The 19,348-nt window shown below is 45.0% G+C and overlaps 1 protein-coding gene across 3 annotated transcripts in view; it reads right to left on the bottom strand.

Moving 5' to 3' along the window:
* The window catches only part of OLFM4 (olfactomedin 4), a 37,974-nt gene extending 18,874 nt beyond the window's left edge, over positions 1 to 19,100 (bottom strand). The window contains exons 1-2 of one of the 3 annotated variants that reach the window (XM_035101288.2): positions 19,070 to 19,100; positions 4,204 to 4,400 (exon numbers count right to left, since the gene is read on the bottom strand). In XM_035101288.2, coding sequence (XP_034957179.1) covers positions 4,204 to 4,400; positions 19,070 to 19,085 — 213 coding nt within the window. In that variant the 5' untranslated portion in view covers positions 19,086 to 19,100. Of the gene's footprint in view, positions 1 to 4,203; positions 4,401 to 5,535; positions 6,189 to 6,330; positions 6,461 to 19,069 lie in introns of those variants that run through there. The other 2 variants (XM_035101290.2, XM_035101289.2) reach the window with 2 other exon arrangements.
* Between the last annotated feature and the right edge of the window lie 248 nt (positions 19,101 to 19,348).

Here is a 19,348-nt window from a genome sequence, read left to right as displayed (position 1 = left end):
TCTGAAGGCAATCCTCTGTTTAATCTTTTCTTGTTTTTATATAAGTTGGAAGCTGCCCAGAGTAGCTGGGGCAACCCAGTAAGATGTGTAAATAAAATGATGATTATGGAATGGGATGTCCCTATTTTCATTGGGGAAATGTTGGAGGATATGCTGTTCTATTCCCCTTCATGGATCAATGCCTTGTCGTGGCGAAGGGGCTTGAATAACTCAGAGAAGCTATGAGCTATGCCATGCAGGGCCACCCAAGATGGACAGGTCATAGTGGAGAGTTTTGACTAAACGTGATCCACCTGGAGAAGGAACTGGCAAGCCACTCCAGTATCCCTGCCAAGAAAACTCCATGGACAAAGACAACAGGCATATAAAAGTTATGACGCTGGAAGATGAGCCCCTCAGGTCGGAAGGCGTCCAACATGCTACTGAGGAAGAGCGGAGGACAAGTACAAGTAGATTCAGAGCTGATGAAGCGGCTGGGCCAAAGCCCGAAAGGACGCTCAGTTGCGGATATGCCTGGAAGCGAAAGGAAAGTCCGATGCTGTAAAGAAAAATATTGCATAGGAACCTGGAATGTAAGAACCATGAATGGAGGTAAGCTGGATGTGGTCAAAAATGAGATGACAAGAATAAATATCGACATCCTGGGCATCAGTGAACTAAAATGGAAGGGAATGGGCGAATTCAGTTCGGGTGACTATCATATCTACTACTGTGGGCAAGAATCCTGTAGTAGAAATGGAGTGGCCCTCATAGTCAACAAAAGAGTGGCAAAAGCTGTAATGGGTGCAATCTCAAAAATGACAGAATGATCTCGATACGAATCCAAGGCAGACCTTTTAACATCACAGTAATCCAAGTTTATGCACCAACTACCGGAGCTGAAGAAAGTGAAATTGACCAATTCTATGAAGACCTACAACACCTTCTAGAAATGACACCAAAGAAGGATGTTCTTCTCATTACAGGGGATTGGAATGCTAAAGTAGGGAAAGTAGGGATTGGAATGCTAAAGGAACAACTGGCAAGTTTGGCCTTGGAGTTCAAAATGAAGCAGGGCAAAGGCTAATAGAGTTCTGTCAAGAGAACAAGCTGGTCATCACAAACACTCTCTTCCAACAACACAAGAGACGACTCTACACATGGATATCACCAAATGGGCAGCATCGAAATCAGATTGATTATATTCTCTGCAGCCAAAGATGGAGAAGCTCTATACAATCAGCAAAAACAAGACCTGGAGCTGACTGTAACTCAGATCATCAGCTTCTTATAGCAAAATTCCAGCTTAAACTGAAGAAAGTAGGAAAAACCACTGGGCCAGTAAGATACAATCTAAATCAAATCCCTTATGAATACACAGTGGAAGTGAGGAACAGGTTTAAGGATTTAGATTTGGTGGACAGAGTGCCTGAAGAACTATGGATGGAGGCTCGTAACATTATACAGGAGGCAGCAACGAAAACCATCCCAAGGAAAAGGAAATGCAAGAAAGCAAAATGGCTGTCCAACGAGGCCTTACAAATAGCGGAGGAGAGGAGGCAAGCAAAATGCAAGGGAGATAGGGAAAGATACAGGAAACTGAATGCAGATTTCCAAAAAACAGCAAGGAGAGACAAGAGGGTCTTCTTAAATGAGCAATGCAAAGAAATAGAGGAAAACAATAGAATGGGGAAAACCAGAGATCTGTTCAAGAAAATTGGAGATATGAAAGGAACATTTCGTACAAAGATTACCATAATCAAGGACAATAGTGGTAAGGACCTAACAGAAGCAGAAGACATCAAGAAGAGGTGGCAAGAATACACAGAGGAATTATACCAGAAAGACATGGAGGTTTCGTACACCCCAGGTAGTGTGGTTGCTGACCTTGAGCCAGACATCTTGGAGAGTGAAGTCAAATGGGCCTTAGAAAGCACTGCTAATAACAAGGCCAGTGGAAGTGATGATATTCCAGCTGAACTATTTAAAATTTTAAAAGATGATGCTGTTAAGGTGCTACACCCAATATGCCAGCAAGTTTGGAAAACTCAGCAATGGCCAGAGGATTGGAGAAGATCAGTCTACATCCCAATTCCAAAGAAGGGCAGTGCCAAAGAATGCTCCAACTACCGCACAATTGCGCTCATTTCACACGCTAGCAAGGTTATGCTTAAAATTCTACAAGGCAGGCTTAGGCAGTATGTGGACCGAGAACTCCCAGAAGTGCAAGCTGGATTTCAAAAGGGCAGAGGAACCAGAGACCAAATAGCAAACATGCGCTGGATTATGGAGAAAGCTAGAGAGTTCCAGAAAAACGTCTACTTCTGCTTCATTGACTATGCAAAAGCCTTTGACTGTGTCGACCACAGCAAACTATGGCAAGTTCTTAAAGAAATGGGAGTGCCTGATCACCTCATCTGTCTCCTGAGAAATCTCTATGTGGGACAAGAAGCTACAGTTAGAACTGGATATGGAACAACTGAGTGGTTCAAAATTGGGAAAGGAGTACGACAAGGTTGTATATTGTCTCCCTGCTTATTTAACTTATATGCAGAATTCATCATGCGAAAGGCTGGACTAGATGAATCCCAAGCCGGAATTAAGATTGCCGGAAGAAATATCAACAACCTCAGATATGCAGATGACACAACCTTGATGGCAGAAAGTGAGGAGGAATTAAAGAACCTTTTAATGAGGGTGAAAGAGGAGAGCGCAAAATATGGTCTGAAGCTCAACATCAAAAAAACCAAGATCATGGCCACTGGTTCCATCACCTCCTGGCAAATAGAAGGGGAAGAAATGGAGGCAGTGAGAGATTTTACCTTCTTGGGCTCCTTGATCACTGCAGATGGTGACAGCAGTCACGAAATTAAAAGACGCCTGCTTCTTGGGAGAAAAGCAATGACAAACCTAGACAGCATCTTAAAAAGCAGAGACATCACCTTGCCGACAAAGGTCCGTATAGTTAAAGCTATGGTTTTCCCAGTAGTGATGTATGGAAGTGAGAGCTGGACCATAAAGAAGGCTGATCGCCGAAGAATTGATGCTTTTGAATTATGGTGCTGGAGGAGACTCTTGAGAGTCCCATGGACTGCAAGAAGATCAAACCTATCCATTCTGAAGGAAATCAGCCCTGAGTGCTCCCTGGAAGGACAGATCGTGAAGCTGAGGCTCCAATACTTTGGCCACCTCATGAGAAGAGAAGAATCCTTGGAAAAGACCCTGATGTTGGGAAAGATTGAGGGCACTAGGAGAAGGGGACGTCAGAGGACAAAGTGGTTGGACAGTGTTCTCGAAGCTACGAACATGAGTTTGACCAAACTGCGGGAGGCAGTGGAAGACAGGAGTGCCTGGCGTGCTATGGTCCATGGGGTCACGAAGAGTCGGACACGACTAAACGACTAAACAACAACAACATGCTGTTCTATTGGCTATAAATTTGGTTACAGGTAGGTAGCCGTGTTGGTCTGGATCGAAGTAAAATAAAAAAAATTCCTTCAGTAGCACCTTAAAGACCAACTAAGTTTTTATTTTGGTATGAGCTTTCGTGTGCATGCACACTTCTTCAGATACAGTGAAATGGAAGTTTCCAGGCACTTATGTAGAGAAGGGGTGGGGAGGGGTGGGGATGGGGAGGGGGGATCACTCAGAAGGGTGGTGGAAATGGGTGATTGACTGACTGATAGCTGTTGATGACCGCAAACGACTGCAAATGGTTTTGCATGAAAAAGCAAGGGTGGAGATGGCTGAAGATCGCTTATCATGTATAATGAGATAAGAACCCGATATCTCTGTTCAAACCAGGTCCCTCCATGGTTTTGAGCTTGGTGATAAGTTGCAATTCAGCAACTTCTCTTTCTATAAATTTGGTGTCACTGAAATAAAGCCTAATTCATCTCTGCCTCCCTTTCCCCTCTCCTTACTGTGTTGTCTGCTCTGTTGGTAAGTTCTAGATTGTAAGGCCTTTGGGGCAGGGTCTTGTCCTCCTGTATACTGTGAAGGTATAATATAAACACCAACAGCAACACAAATATAAAATAGCCCCCCACCCTTGGCTTCCCTCCTGACCTTTTTGAAAAACCTACCACTGCCCTTAGTTGGGAATCAGTTGCTTTTGAACACTCTCACCCAGTTTAACCTGCATAATACTGCGATGCTTATGCCAGAAGGAAAAGAACTACATTTTGTGGAGTTAATGATAAATAATCAAGAGGCATCTCTTACCCCAGCTGTCAGCCTTGCTGCAGTGACATTTGCTGCAACTGCACTTTGCAGAAGAAACAGCAGCCCAGCTCCACTGATGGACTTCATCTCCCCAGCTTGGACACATTGGATGAAGCATGGAGAAGGAAGTCTCTTTATAGTGTGGTCTGGGGATTTCCCTGCAGGGGGCTTGCGCTTGGAAGAAGGAATTTGTGCAACTGGAGGAATGACACAATCAGAAGTGTGAGTCACAATACCACCAGCAACTGCACAAGAACATTTATTTCAATGTTTGTCCGCAATACTTCTTGCAAAACTCCTTTTGTTATGTTCAAGATCTTATCAGAGTGATTACAGAAGACAGAAATACCATTTACCATTTCCTCTTAAGGTGGGAAGTTGGGCTAAGCCGGGCTGGACAGTTTATTCTATGCCTGTGGCTTAAGCAAGAGCTTTCCAAACTTTTCATGTTGGTGACACACATTTTAGACATGCATCATTTTGCTACACAGCAATTCAGTTTCACAGGAGATTTTGGTGGACATACAGTGGACAGGCAGGGTTGATCTACAGGCATGTGCCATTTATCAATCATGTATCCCCTTCAAGCACATTGAACCCTAATTAAACCCTAAATAGGCAATATGGATCAATCACCTGCTCCATTGTGGAAATGCAAATTCTGTCAAGCAAATAATTTCATATATCACAACATCCACCCCTCTTTCTGGAGAAAATGTGATGAACCAGTCAACGAAGCACACCCAGGAAGGCAGATTGTGCAACTGCAAACAATTATGCTCACCTTGAATGTCCTGCTAGGTAAAGGCATCCTTTGAAGGAGAAGGACATCACAACTAGCAATGCCTATTTTGCATGCCTGGGGGATTTCCCCTACATTCCTCTCTCCACAGCTTAGAGATTTCCCTTCTGCCTCTACCTTTGTTTGATGAACTGTAGATTCATACACAAAGAGCCCCCAAGCCAGTGATGGGCAACCTTTTGAGCTTGGTGTGTCAAAATTTGCCAAAAAACCGAGCATAACTCGGGTGGTGTGTCACTTCGAGAAAAAACCCATAATTTTGCAATATTTAGAGTTTAAATAACAAAAATGTATAATTGTAATATATAACTGTATTTAATAAACCAAAAACTAATTATTTAACCTAACCTAACCCCAAACCCCTTCTTTATCACAAAGTTGTTGAGCTTTTGGGGGGGAGCTGATGACCAAAGTTTTGGAGGGTTTTTTTGGGGGTGCAAAAGTTGCCTTGCTTTTTTAGGGGGGGATGCCCCAAAGCTGCTGCACTTTTTTGGGGGGGAGAGAGAACAGAAATAAATGATGAATAATACCTTCGCTGGAACTAACACGCAGCACCGACATAGTCTGCCAAAGCGCCAAAAAACCCAGCACAGAACGGGTTAAAAACGAACGCTGTTACACCCAATCATAGTCTGCCAAAGCACCAGGAAAGAAACAGCACAGAAAGGGCTACCAGCAACAGCAACAACAGCAACAAAGTATCCTGGTTTTAACAGCAGAGACAAGCTGTAGTGGAGACAAGCTGTAGGAGGAGCAAGAGAACAAATGGGGGGAAAACGACAACAGTGCGAATGGGCCGATGGGGCATGTGCCAGCAGTGAGGGCTCTGCGTGTCACGTCTGACACGGGTGTCATAGGTTCGCCATCACTGCTCTAAATGCAAGCAAAAAGAAGTTAAAATACGGTAGCAACAAGCTGCCTCCTCGGCTGAGAAACTGTAGGCTACTGTATCTATTTGTCTGTCTCTCACACACAAAACACAAACCAGAGTCAACACGAAGCTGCAGGGGAACGGGACATCAGAGTCACTTTCCCCACCATTAATCCTGCCAACACCTTCAAGCTTTGTTTTGTTTTTCTGCCTGAGCTATGAGCCAAGGAGTGAAGCGGCCCCTGCAGCGGACGGCATACAAAATAAGCAACAAGTCTGGGAAACAGATGTTTAGAAAGGGATCCGGCTCCACTTCAGACAAGAAACTCCCCTATTGCCCCTTTGAATGCCCCTGAAATGCAATACATAAAGAGCTGTGCGTGTCCCGTCCCCCTCAAAAAAAGGGCTTAATGCAAATTACCCCCCCCCCCCCGCCCCAGAGTGCAGTCCTTACCTGAGCAGTCCAGGAGCAGCAAGTGGGCAGCCGCTCTCGGGATCGGGGGGAGGGGGGAGTGGAGGACCCGCCAGGGCTGCCAGGGGCAAGGACGGATCTGGATTGGGGCAAGAGCACACCCGATGGCTGCCCAGCCCTTTCTCTTTCTGTTCCTACTCTCGCTTTTTTTTTTAAGCGCCAAGCTTTCCCGCTGCGGAAACCACGCGCTCCTATTGGTCCGTGCTGCGCCAGCCCGTCCCCGCACACCATATTTGATACTTTTTGCCAGGTGAGGGGTGAGACTGGAGGTTCTGCTCTTAAAGGGGAAGCGTGTGTCTCCCTTTGCACGCCTTGCTCCTTCATGCTTAAAGCGGCCGGCGGAGGCTTTGCGTGTCAGCAAAAATGCTTAGGCGTGTCACTGGTGACACACGTGTCACTGGTTCGCCATCAAGGCCCCAAGCAGATCACAGTGTCTATATGACCTCCTTCAACCTGTGCAGATGTTGTATTCCCAATCAGTTAAATACTACTTCTAAAAAAATATTATAAATATTATATTGTTTAATATTCTCCCCCCCCCCACAAAACCAGCCTACTTCATTTGTTACAATTCATAGACTACTAGAGTTGGAAATGATTCCAAGGGTCATCTAGCAGGAATCACAGCTAAAGAATCCCTGACTGATGGCCACCCAACATTTGCTTAAAAACCTCCAATGAAGTGTACAACCTCCCAAGGGAGTCTGTTCCACCGTCAAACAGCTCTCACCATCAGAAAATACCTTCTAATGTTTATTAGAATTTATTTTCATGTAATTTGAATCCACTGGTTTGGGTCCTGCCCTCCGGAGTACCAGAAAACAAGTGTGCTCCATCTTCCATGTGACAGACCTTCAGTTATTTAAAGATGGCTTTCATGTCACCTCTCAAGTCTTCTCTTCTCCAGGCTAAACACACCCAACTCCCTCATCCGTTCGTCATAAGGCTTAGTTTCCAGTCCCTTTATCATCTTGGTTGCCCTCCACTACACACGTAGAGGATATTACCGTATTTTTTCGTGTATAACACGCCCCCGTGTATAAGACACTCCCTATTTTGGGGGACTCAAAATTAAGAAAATGGGGGAGATTGCCCCCGTGTATGACTTCCCCCCTTTTAAACATTATTTTTAGTAAAAAAAACCACCTAGTCTTATACATGGAAAAGTACAGTGGTACCTCGGTTTATGAACACAATTGGTTCCAGAAGTCTGTTCATAAACTGAAGTGTTCATAAACTGAAGCGAACTTTCCCATTGAAAGTAATGGAAAGTGGATTAATCCGTTCCAGACGGGTCTGTGGAGTACTCAACCTGAAGCGTACTTAACCCGAAGCATGGGTGTAATTGGTTCCGGAAGTCTGTTCATAAACTGAAGTGAACTTTCCCATTGAAAGTAATGGAAAGTGAATTAATCTGTTCCAGATGGGTCCGCTGCATTCGTAAACCGAAAATTCATAAACCGAGGTTCCACTGTATGGTAAGAATGCTTTTTAACAAGGAAGAAAACTTTGACTGTCCATAACGGTTGCAAAATAGATCCTTCCAGATTTTTATTTATGGGGAACATCCTCAAGTTATCCATTTAATTCATTTTTATTTTATTTATTACATTTATATACCACCTTCATCTTCCAAGGATCTCAAGGTGGTGTCCTTGGTCCCCTCCCCATTCATTCTCACAGGATCCCTGTATGGTAAATTAGGCTAAGAGGTGGTGCCTGGCCCAAGGTCACCCAGTGAGCCATCTAAGTTGTGTGTGAGAGCTGGAAGCAGGCTGAAAGTAGAAGCCAGAGAGGGAAAGCCATGCTTAATTTCTGCTGGTATCAAAGTCTGTGACCATGGCAGGAGTGAGACCTTTTGGGGAGCTAATGCTGTGAGCCCCCAACACAGTCTCCGCTGTCCCTCACTGCAAGGACACTGAATCCTGGGTAAGTGCGTGGAACCCCTGGATTCTCACACCACTCAGAAATTGGAATGGTGAGCAACATCTTTTTTTTCTGGCATAACACTGTGAACAGGAACATAAGTCAATAAACTAAGTCAATATTTGCATTTCATTGCAATGTTGTCTTTTATTCAACATTGAGGACTGAACAATGCTCACTGGAAAATTGTGCAAGTTCTCCTCACCCAGCCCTGAAATATTTTGAAATAAGGCCAAAAGACAGAGCACACATTAACTTCTCTCTCATAGAAGCAAAAGAACATGACGCGAGGAATTTGACAAGGGTATCTCCTTGCCCAATCTGTTGCAAAATGTTTCTTTTCTCAAGCAAATCAGCTCCACCCTTTTGCTAAGATCAGGAGAACAAAAAATTATCAATCAACATAGGCAAAGCTTATGGCAGGCTCTAATTACTTACCTATCATTTTTCTCTCTCTATCTATCATCTCTATCTATCATCTATCTATCTATCTATCTATCTATCTATCTATCTATCTATCTATCTATCTATCTATCATCTATCTATCTATCTATCATCACCTTCTATCTATCAATGCATGTCACACACAGGACTTTTTTCCAGCTAGAACTCACTAGAATTCAGTTCTGGCCCCTCTCAGATGGGCACCATTGCCATTATAAGAGAATAAGGGACAGGGCCGTCTCTAGGCCTGGGCCCGGTGGCGCAAGGTGCCAGGGCGCCTGACCACCAGGGGCACGGAAGGGGTGCCGAACGGCTGGTGTCTGGGAGCAGCTGCTGCCGGCGCCCCCCCCGCCCCACGACAGCAGTAGCGTGCGGCCCTTGAGCTTCCTCTCCTCTCCTCCTCTCATACCTGCCAAGTTCATGCTGGAAAAATAAGGGATCGGCAGACCGGAAGTAGCGCTGCCGCCATTTTGGAACTGGGTAGAGCAGCACCGGAAGTCGCTTCTGAGCATGCTCCGCCCAGTTCCAAAATGGCCGCCAGAAATCGCTTCTGCACATGTCCAGAGACTCCAGACATGCACAGAAGGAGCCTCCCCGGTCGGTAAGTAAACCGGGGGGAAACAAAAAAACCCCGTTTTTCCAACTGGGAACGGCTGGAAAAACGGGGGTTTCCCGGGGAATACGGGAGACTTGGCAGCTATGCCTCCTCTTGAAGCAGAATCAGCGAGACTCCTGCCTAGAGTGGCACCACGTGCGAGTCTCGCTGATTCTGCTTCAAGAGGAGGAGAGGAGAGGAAGCTCAAGGGCCGTGCGCCCTCGCCGGGTCGCTCCAGGTGCCGATGCGGCGGCTGTGGCTGCTCCTCCTCCTGCTGGCCGTGCTGTGGGGTGGGGAAGCGCTCCCGGCTCAGGGGGTCCTGAGACTGCTGCCGCCGCCTTACTTACTGGCGGCGGTGGCGCTGTCAGCCTCTGCCATGCCACACTGGGCAAAGTGCTGCTCAGTGCTCCAGCAGGCCCGAGGGGCAGAGCTGCTCTCCTGCCGGGGCCTCGGAGGAGGGGCCGCCACCATCACGCCTGCGCTGCTCACTCTAATTATATAGCAGATGCAGCTGGTGCAGTTTCCCGGCCCAGGAGGGGCTCACGGGAGCTGCTAGGGGAGGCTTCCGGGGTAGCAGCTCTGCCTGCCTGCTCACTCCCTCGTCCGGATCCCACCCACCCCTAAAAAAGGTCAGTAACTCTGGGAAACGGGGGGGGGGGGGCGGCACCGGAGGGACCTTTGCACCACGGCGCCGGGTGGGTTTAAGACGGCCCTGATAAGGGAGGTGTTGAGTTCTGGCACCTCTTTTTCCTGAAAAATAGCACTGGTTGTGTGGGATAAAATACTGGAATTGGAAAGCAATGTGGCAAACAACTCTGTGGATGACATCCCGGTATAATAATGAGTGCCAATGTTGAAGGAAGGAAGTTGCAGACAGGTGTCCTGCACTGCCCAATGTTAGCAGCTGTAGGGCTCATTCTGGAAAGTTGCCCAGGAAGGATTCTGGCTCTCAGGCTGAAAACTTTGATCATTCCTCAAAATCCCAGTGGAGTTTAACATTTACTGCAAAAATGCTCTTTTATACTGAAGGCCCAGCCTGCCCAGTCTACCCCTCAAACCACAGAGGAAACCCAACAACATTAAATCTTTTTCAGTACACATCAAAAGTAGCTCCTCCTTTTCCTAACTTTTATGAGAGTTTCTGATGGACTGAGGTAGGTTGGAGTATCATGTCTGTGTTTTATGGATCACATCATGCTAATAGCTAGATGCCATGATTTGGGACCCAGCTGGATGCCATGATCTAGGGACAGATGTCAGGACCCACAGGCCAGGCCGGATTCACATATAAGCTAAACAAGCTATAGCTTAGGACCCCACTCTCTTGCCCCCCCCCCAAGAAAATTAAAGGGGGAAAACTGGATGTACATTTCCAAAATATAAGATAAAAAACAAATACATACAGCATACAGCAACCCTGCCAGTTTTTAACTCTGTGAGTAGATCGCAGTCTCTTGGGAGTTGGCCACCCCTGCCATATAGCATACAGTGGTTCCTCCGGTTACGAACTTAATTCATTCCGTAGGTCCGATCTTATCCTGAAACTGTTCTTAACATGAGGCGCGCTTTCATTAATGGGGCCTCCTGCTGCTGCCATGCCGTGTGACTTCTACTCGCAAAGTTCACTACTAGGCACATCTACTTCTGGGTTAGTGAAGCTCATTACCCGAAGCGTTCTTAAGGACACAAGTACACAACCCGAGGTTCCACTGTATATTCAACACAAAAACAGTGACAATTTGTTGTTGACAAAGGACAGCTGGGCAATTACCGTATTGGCCCAAATATAAGCTGCACCTGCAAATAAGACACACCTTTAAAATTCGGCAGTTTGGGGGAGGCTTGGGAGCCACGGACAGGACAGATGTCGTTGCCCTGCGCTCCTGGGCTGCTTTCGGGGGGGGGGTGCTTTGCCAGTGGCGTAAGGTTGTGAATATAAGCCACGCTTTAACTTTTCATGATCAGAATTTTGGGGGAAAGTGCAGCTTATATTTGGGCAAATATGATATATTATTATAACTGTGTTATAAATATGTAACACCAGATGACGCTGTAGAGCAGTGATACATCACCAATAAGCTTTTCCATTAAGAGATTTTATAACATGTTTTTCAATAGAGGTTTTTTTATCTGTATAGATCCAGCCTCAGAGCCATAACTCAGAGGTGCCATATCTCTGAGGTTTGCACATCATGTACACAGCTGACCTCAGCCTGCTGAGTGCTGAGATTGCATAAACTCATTCCCACAATCACAACCACAAGACATTTCCACAGTTGCAACTACAAGACCAGTTATGCCTGGCCTGGCCTGAGCTCCAGATACAGGAAGGTCAGGAAGCAACTGTTTTGCAGCCAAGTAGAAGAATACCTGACTTAGGCATGCTTTGTGCATGTGTGTTCCTTGCCAATGGTGATGCAGGAAATCATGTCTTTGCTACAATTGTATAAATGCTCTGTGCATCCTTTGATTTACATTTGGTCTTTTGGGAAATACTGTATCCTACCAAGACTTATTGCTGCGGCTGTGAATAAACTCTTTTTAACTTTTCCATCCACTGTCTCTTTATTGGCTCTGGGAGCGTTTGGACTTGGTTCTGGTAACAATATGTCGAAGTAATGTTAAATATGGATATGAGCCCTATGATGTGAAAGGGTCCTCTCTGTTATTTTCTGATCTATCTATCTATATACATATAAATGTAGGCATTGCGTCCGCAGAGGTCACAGCCTTTCTCCATAACTGCTGAACTGTAATGTAACAAATTTGGTCACAACATACCTTGCCCATCAGGGAGGGATCTGGCATAAAAAAATTATCAAAAAACCACACCTTTCACACCTAAAATAATGATTAAACACAAACAAGTGGCGCCCAAATTAGACGTCACCACCAGAAGCTCTGAAGACTCCAGCAGCTGCGCTGCCAGATGACATCACAAAATTCCACAGCAACCAACTGAGAACAGTCCTTTTGCAGCAACAAGGCCCAGCTTTTTCAATAGGCCGCAGCATTGCCAAGCAGGGAAAAACAAACAGAATAGGGCCTTTCACAACGGGGGGGGGCACAGGGATGAGGCACAACAAACACATAGCCATGGGGGGGGACCCTGAGTCAGCCAAAGAAGTGGGGGGTGGGTTGGGACAGGGAAAACTGAGTAGGCTGACTGCCAAAATGGCCATTCCACCTCCAAAGCCCAAAGCCTCTCCCGGCGGCTGCATTAATAAACGCCTGGCAGCATTAGGCAGTCGTTCATCATTTTCCCTGACATGCACTTGGGGGCACGGCGAGGGGTTTTTGTTTTTTAATTTAGTGGGTGTTGTGTCACATGTGAGGCTACGGCGGCCCTTTTAAGTAAGGGCAGTCGTGCCCCTTTTAATCTAGGATTTATACTATGACTGATTGCCAGCCTCTGCGTCTTAAAAAAACAACAACCATGCACTTTCTCTCCCCAGTTTAAGTCCTCGGATATTTGCAGTGGCCAATTCCCCCCCCCCCGATTTACAATCCCCTACCTTCCCCTCGCCACTTCCTGGGTTTTTATGGAACCGAACAGCTCGGGCACTTTGGGACGCGCCTTCTGTTGCTACGGGGCTGTGGAGCTTCGCTATTTGACCCCCCCCCCCCCGGTTGGGATTTTAAAAGTAGTTCTCTGGGTCCCAGGGTGCATTATCACCCCCAATCCTTTTCTTTGCCCAAACAGACCTCTCCCCACCTTCCTCAACACCAAATACTCCTCAAATTCTCCCTTGGCCAGTAAAGCGAAATGACCCCTGACAGATAAGTCCAGTTGTGAACGACTCTGGGGTTGCAGGACTCATCTCGCTTTACTGGCCGAGGGAGCCAACATCATAGCTGCCAAGTTTTCCCTTTTCTCACGAGGAAGCCTATTCAGCATAAGGGAATTTCCCTTAAAAAAAGGGATAACTTGGCAGCTATGGCCAACATTTGTCCGCAGACAGTTTTTCCGGGTCATGTGGTCAGCATGACTAAGCTGCTTCTGGCGAACCAGAGCAGCACGCAGAAACGCCGTTTACCTTCCCGCCAGAGTGGTACCTATTTATCTACTTGCACTTCGTGCTTTCAAACTGCTAGGTTGGCAGGAGCAGGGACTGAGCAACAGGAGCTCACCCTGTTGCGGGGATTTGAACCGCTGACCTTCTGATTGGCAAGCCCTGATTGGTTCACCCGCGTCCCTCCCTATTCATCATTAGCATGGCTAATGAATCCTTTGGATTTGAGGAATACAAAGTAGGCAAATCTTTTCCTGGGAAATTCAAAAAAATATTTATTTTTCTTTGACAATGCGGGATTGCCATATTCGTCAAGATTTGTCTTGCTTTAAAGAGGTGGGCGAAAGAGGGTGAAGGAGTGTAATTAGAGGAAAGGGGGAGAACAAGGGCCCCCTGATGCCCTGTGCCCACTGGCCACCTGGGGTTGGCCTTGTCCATAATGCCTCTGACATGCCTCAGGTGGAGTCCTTGGGAAAGCGTTTTTGTCACTCAGAGAGTTCGTTGGGGACCAGCGCTGCTTTGGAGTTCATATCTTAGACAGCAAGATCCATCCATTTCAAACCCTCCTGTCTGACTTGCCAAATGCTGCTCTCTACACCAGGAAAATGTATTAAATTAACATTTTATTGTTGGAAACATGCTAACTCGACCTACAGAGACTGCCACAATCATTCATGTTTCTAAGAGAAGTATCCTGAAGTCCATTTCTGCACTCTTTCTCAGAGTTTCACTTGGTTTCTCTTAAATGAGCAATATAAAAAAATCAGCAAAGGTGAATCTTAAGGCAGACTATAACTATAATTCACCTAAACTCTTCTCTGAGAAGAGAGATTCAAACAGTTCCCACAGTTACAGAACTTACTATTTCCCAACATGTCACATAGCTTGCAGGACTGTTCTTTACTTTTTACAGGCTGTTTACTTTCTTCCTTTGTACTTCAGTATGTATGCAATGAATTGACCTGTTTTGCAATATATGCTCTGGTGCCATTCACTAAGACATCTGGTGGGATATCAGCAGCAGGAAGTTACAGAATACTGTCTGCACTGACTGGAAAGGACACCATGGAACCGACCCAAACCTTGACAGGTGCAAAGAGTACTGAAAGCGGAATCACATAGGACAGCCACAACAGTATCAGGAGTACAAATCATTGTATGTTCAATAGAAAGGATGTTGGGAGGGACCCAAATGTTCTGATTTATTTTTAACCCACTTTTATTGTGTTGTCACCTCTCTAGACAGCAATAATGTGGTAGCATTGCAGAAGCATCACAGAACAAACTAAACTAAACTAAACAGATTAAATCCACTAATAAGGCACTATCAAGAACATGCTGCAGAATACCCTCACAATAAAGGAGCACACATCTCCTCCCAACCAATGGAATACATTTATCATGACTGTAACCCAGATAGAGCTAATGTGTGGAGCAGGACCCCACCTTCTGGCTCCATCCCAGACAGTTACACGTTGAGTGCAGATGTTTGCACAGGGGCATGTCCACATAAGCTGCTAGTCACATGTAGGCACGTAGTCAACACAGTGCCATCAAGGGCAGGGGCATAGTTGTAAAGTCGGTGTCAGCTCCACTCTCCACAAGTTAGACCTTTGTTTGGGGGGAATAAATGGATAGAATCATAGAATCATAGAGTTGGAAGAGACCACAAGGGCCATCCAGTCCAACCCCCTGCCAAGCAGGAAACACCATCAAAGCATTCTTGACAGCAAATTCCACTGTCGAACAGCTCTTACTGTCAGGAAGTTCTTCCTAATGTTGAGGTGGAATCTTCTTTCTTGTAGCTTGAATCCATTGCTCCGTGTCCGCTTCTCTGGAGCAGCAGAAAACAACATTTCTCCCTCCTCTATATGACATCCTTTTATATATTTGAACATGGCTATCACATCAGCGCTTAACCTTCTCTTCTCCAGGCTAAACATACCCAGCTCCCTAAGCCGTTCCTCATAAGGCATCGTTTCCAGGCCTTTGACCATTTTGGTTGCCCTTCTCTGGACACGTTCCAGCTTGTCAGGATCTTTCTTGAACTGTGGTGCCCAGAACTGGACACATCCAGAAAGAAAGCTCAGCCTCTGTTTCTCTCTGCCACCACCAATTCGAAAGTGGACAAAAACTGTGCACAGTTTTTAATTCAAAAACTGACTGATGGAAAGAATAAAGAGGGTTTTGTTTTTTGTTTTGTGCAAAGTTCTTAAGTGGCTAAAATTCCCCTTGGCCTCATTCTTGGCTGTGACACCCCAGGCTGCTACTTATTATTGACCCACAGTTGCCATGTGGGAAGCTAGATAGTGTCATGGGCGATCCTTAAAGAAAGAGTTCAAGCAAAGTATTTACTTGGCAGTCCAGTTCTCCAGATAAGAATAATCTTCTTTTGGTGGATGTTAGGTTTTACTGGGATTTCAATGAGTGATCAAAGTCTCTAATAAAATAATTGTTAACTGTTCACAGGACATTGAATAAAGCTTGGTTTCTTTTCAATCAGTAAGTCAATCGAACATATGGAATGCTTTCATACATTTTTTTTCTTATTTTATCAGATTTATACCCACCTTTCTATGCAAAAGTGTCAGAGATAACAAATTCCTAACAATAAATAATAAACAATAATATCTATCTATCTATCTATCTATCTATCTAATCTATCATCTACACACACACACTTTTTAGTAGTCCATTAAAATAACACAGAATTCCAGAATAACCCCAATAAATCAGCCCAATAAAAATACCAATGTCTTCTGGAAAATAGATGTGTCTTTAAAAACCCAAATAAAAGTAATTAGAGAGAGTGCCAAACAGATATCTCCAAGGCATGGTGTTCCATATAATTGCCACCACCGAGAAGGCTCTCTCTCATGTTCCTGCCATAAGGTCCTCTGATATTGGTGGGCTAGACATAACCTCTTTCTCCACTGATCTTAAGTCTCCAGGCCATAAAGTGTAGTGGCAATGCATGTCAAGCAGTCAGTTCACATGGTGAAGTTGGCATATGCTGTTGTGAGTGTAAAGGTAAAGGTAAAAGGGCCCCTGACCATCAGGTCCAGTTGTGTCCGACTCTGGGGTTGCGGCGCTCATCTCCCTCTATAGGCCGAGGGAGCCGGCATTTGTCTGCAGACAGCTTCCGGGTCATGTGGCCAGCATGACAAAGCTGCTTCTGGCGAACCAGAGCAGTGCACGGAAACGCCATTTACCTTCCCGCCGGAGCGGTCACTATTTATCTACTTGCACTTTGATGTGCTTTCAAACTGCTAGGTGGGCAGGAGCTGGGACCGAGCAACGGGAGCTCACCCCGTTGCAGGGATTCAAACCGCCGACCTTCTAATCAGCAAGCCCTAGACTCTGTGGTTTAACCCACAGTGTAACTACAGTTAATTTTGGCAGAATTCAGCACATGCTGAAACCAACAAGTGATTGTTTTGGTACACACCCAACTTACACCCATGCCCAAAGTTTGATGTGGGTAAAGGGGATGGCCTAAGTGGCTTTTAAAGTCAAAGAAAAGCACTAATTGCAATACCTAAGTCTATTGTGTTCAGATTAAGTTATTTAATTATCTACCCCTTTGCATGAGTTAATCAAATCCTCCTGTCCATCCCAACCCCAAATACACCCAGTTTTGCAAGCTTGGAACCATTTTTTTTTACCAGTTTCCATTCTCATTCTCATGTCAACAAATGAAAAACTGATAGAAAAGTACAGCTGTATTATACCATTAATTCCATATTGTTTCACTTGTCATCTAACGTCAGAGAGAAATGCAATCCTTAATGTTTCCATATTTATAGGTTTGAGACACTGGCTGTTTCAAATCATTGTTTTATATTCATCTCTGCTTCTTTTCATCAGTTTGAAAACAAAATTAAAATTCATGACAATAATATGTGATTTTGCTGGTGAGGAAGAAGCTTGAAAACAAAGAGGTCTTTATATTCTGAATTCAAATGGCCCTTGCATACTTCAACATGTAACTTGACCTGCAAGTTGCAAGAGTGGCTGGGGAAACCCAGCCAGATGGGTTGGGTATAAAGAATCAATAATAAGTTGTTGTTGTTGTTACTTCCAGTAAGAAAAGACTTAATCTTTTGAGCTAACCCAATTAAAGGCTTGATCCAGCCCAAATTTAGCACCTTTTAAGCACCCTTTCTTCTAATGGATAATCAAGCACATCCTTTCTTCTATGTCATTAAAATAAATAAAATTAAAATTCCTTACATTTGGCTGCATTATACCCTAAATTGCAACATGAGCACCCAGGCACACAAGCTGGGCAAGCAGGTTATAGACATTTCTGTTAATTACAAGGAAATACCTTGAGGTAATACTGGGCAATTTTGAAAGTCACCCAATCAGCAGGGCAGGTGGGGCATATTTGCATATGATTCAGGAAGCTGAAGGAAAACAGGGCGATCAGCAAAGGCCTGGTTGCTGCAGTTGTCATCACTTTATCTGTCCAAGAAAGCACTGGAAGGGATATGGTCCTCACCTAATCCAAATGCTAAATCTGCTCTGTCACACAGAGGTAATTTTGTTACATGGGGAGGATATGCATGCAAGAGGGAAATTTTAAAAGAGGGAAATTTATCAGGAATAGCAACTCAGTTTGCCACTATTGAGACAGTTGTATTTCCAGTGTTCTAGCAATTCATTGGTGCCAAAATGTGGAGATTATGCTTGAGACGCATACATGGTGTCTTTCTCCCCCCCCCCAAAAAAAGAGGTGCTGGAACTCTCCATGAACACCTCCCTTGTAGTGCCCACCTGAGAGGTGCCAGAACTGAGTTCCAGCTGAAAAAAGGCCCTGACTGGAACTCAGTTCCTGCACCTCTCAGATGGGTGCCATTACCATTATAAGAGAACAAGGGAGGCGTTCATGGTGAGTTCAGGCACCTCTTTTTCTAGAAAAATAGCACTGCTTATACACCGCAGTGATAGCCCTCACATCCCTTCTACTAAAATAAAATAATGCTGTGCTCACAGGCTTTCCCTATCTTGAAGTACTTTCTCTCTCCTTCTTTTTCAATATGGCCTAGACAATATAAGAAGCACCAAGTGGAACATGTTGACACTTAACAATATACTGTTACCGTGTTTCTCATATTATAAGACATGTCTTATATTTATTTTTTCCTCAAAAAAACACAATATGGCTTATTTTCAAGGGATGTCTTATTTTTTTCCTTCTCCTCCTGCCGCGGCCGGCATTGCTGCTGCACCTATCACTATGTCTTATTTTCGGGGTATGTCTTATATTCCTTGAATGCTTAAAAATCCTGCTATGGCTTATTTTATGGGTATGTCTTAAAATATGAGAAACAGGGTAAATCATGTAGTCATTGTAGTGCCTGTTTTTAACATGACAGGTTAAGCACCAGATAGCAGCTTGCTCAGGGTCTTAGTGAGGGCAGCTGGCCGGGCAATGACAGCGTTGTACCTTCTGAGTCATTCTTACTATAGCCTAACACACAAAAACACATTCAGCTGCTGGATTCATGGTAAGAAAGGAAACAAACGGAGAGATGGGACAGAAACAATGGGCACATTTTTGCAGAATTTTGGAGTAGAGCCAGGCTACCTGATAAATGCCAGGGTTGCATTCCAGCAACAATATCCTTATATATCCATAGGCATTCCCACTTGCCCCAGTGCCATTTCAGAGGGTGGGCACATGCATTTTCCAGCCTGCAATGGATGCCCATATAGCAGAAGCTGCCCAGGTACTCACCCACTTCGTGTGCCATTGGAAGATGCCTGCAGTTCCCCTTCAATAAAAGAGAAATGATTGCAATCTACAATTCTTATAACAGTTTAGCCTGGGGTCAATTGAACACATTCTATCTCTCTCTGCTGGAGAAGGGTTCTTTCTTTTTATCTGTGCTGCCATCTAAGTGCCTTGCCTGTGTTGTTTGCCTGTCTTCTTTTTCCATTCCCCCCTTCATCCCTTGGGAAGATGCTGCAGAATTTAATAGAAGTGGAGGAAAGAGGGTTAAGATTACTTCAAAGG

This window comes from Zootoca vivipara, chromosome 8, assembly GCF_963506605.1.
Source record: "Zootoca vivipara chromosome 8, rZooViv1.1, whole genome shotgun sequence".
Lineage (NCBI taxonomy): Eukaryota > Metazoa > Chordata > Lepidosauria > Squamata > Lacertidae > Zootoca > Zootoca vivipara.
The sequence above is the reverse complement of the archived record's forward strand: the minus strand, read 5'-3'. Positions and strand labels throughout refer to the sequence as shown.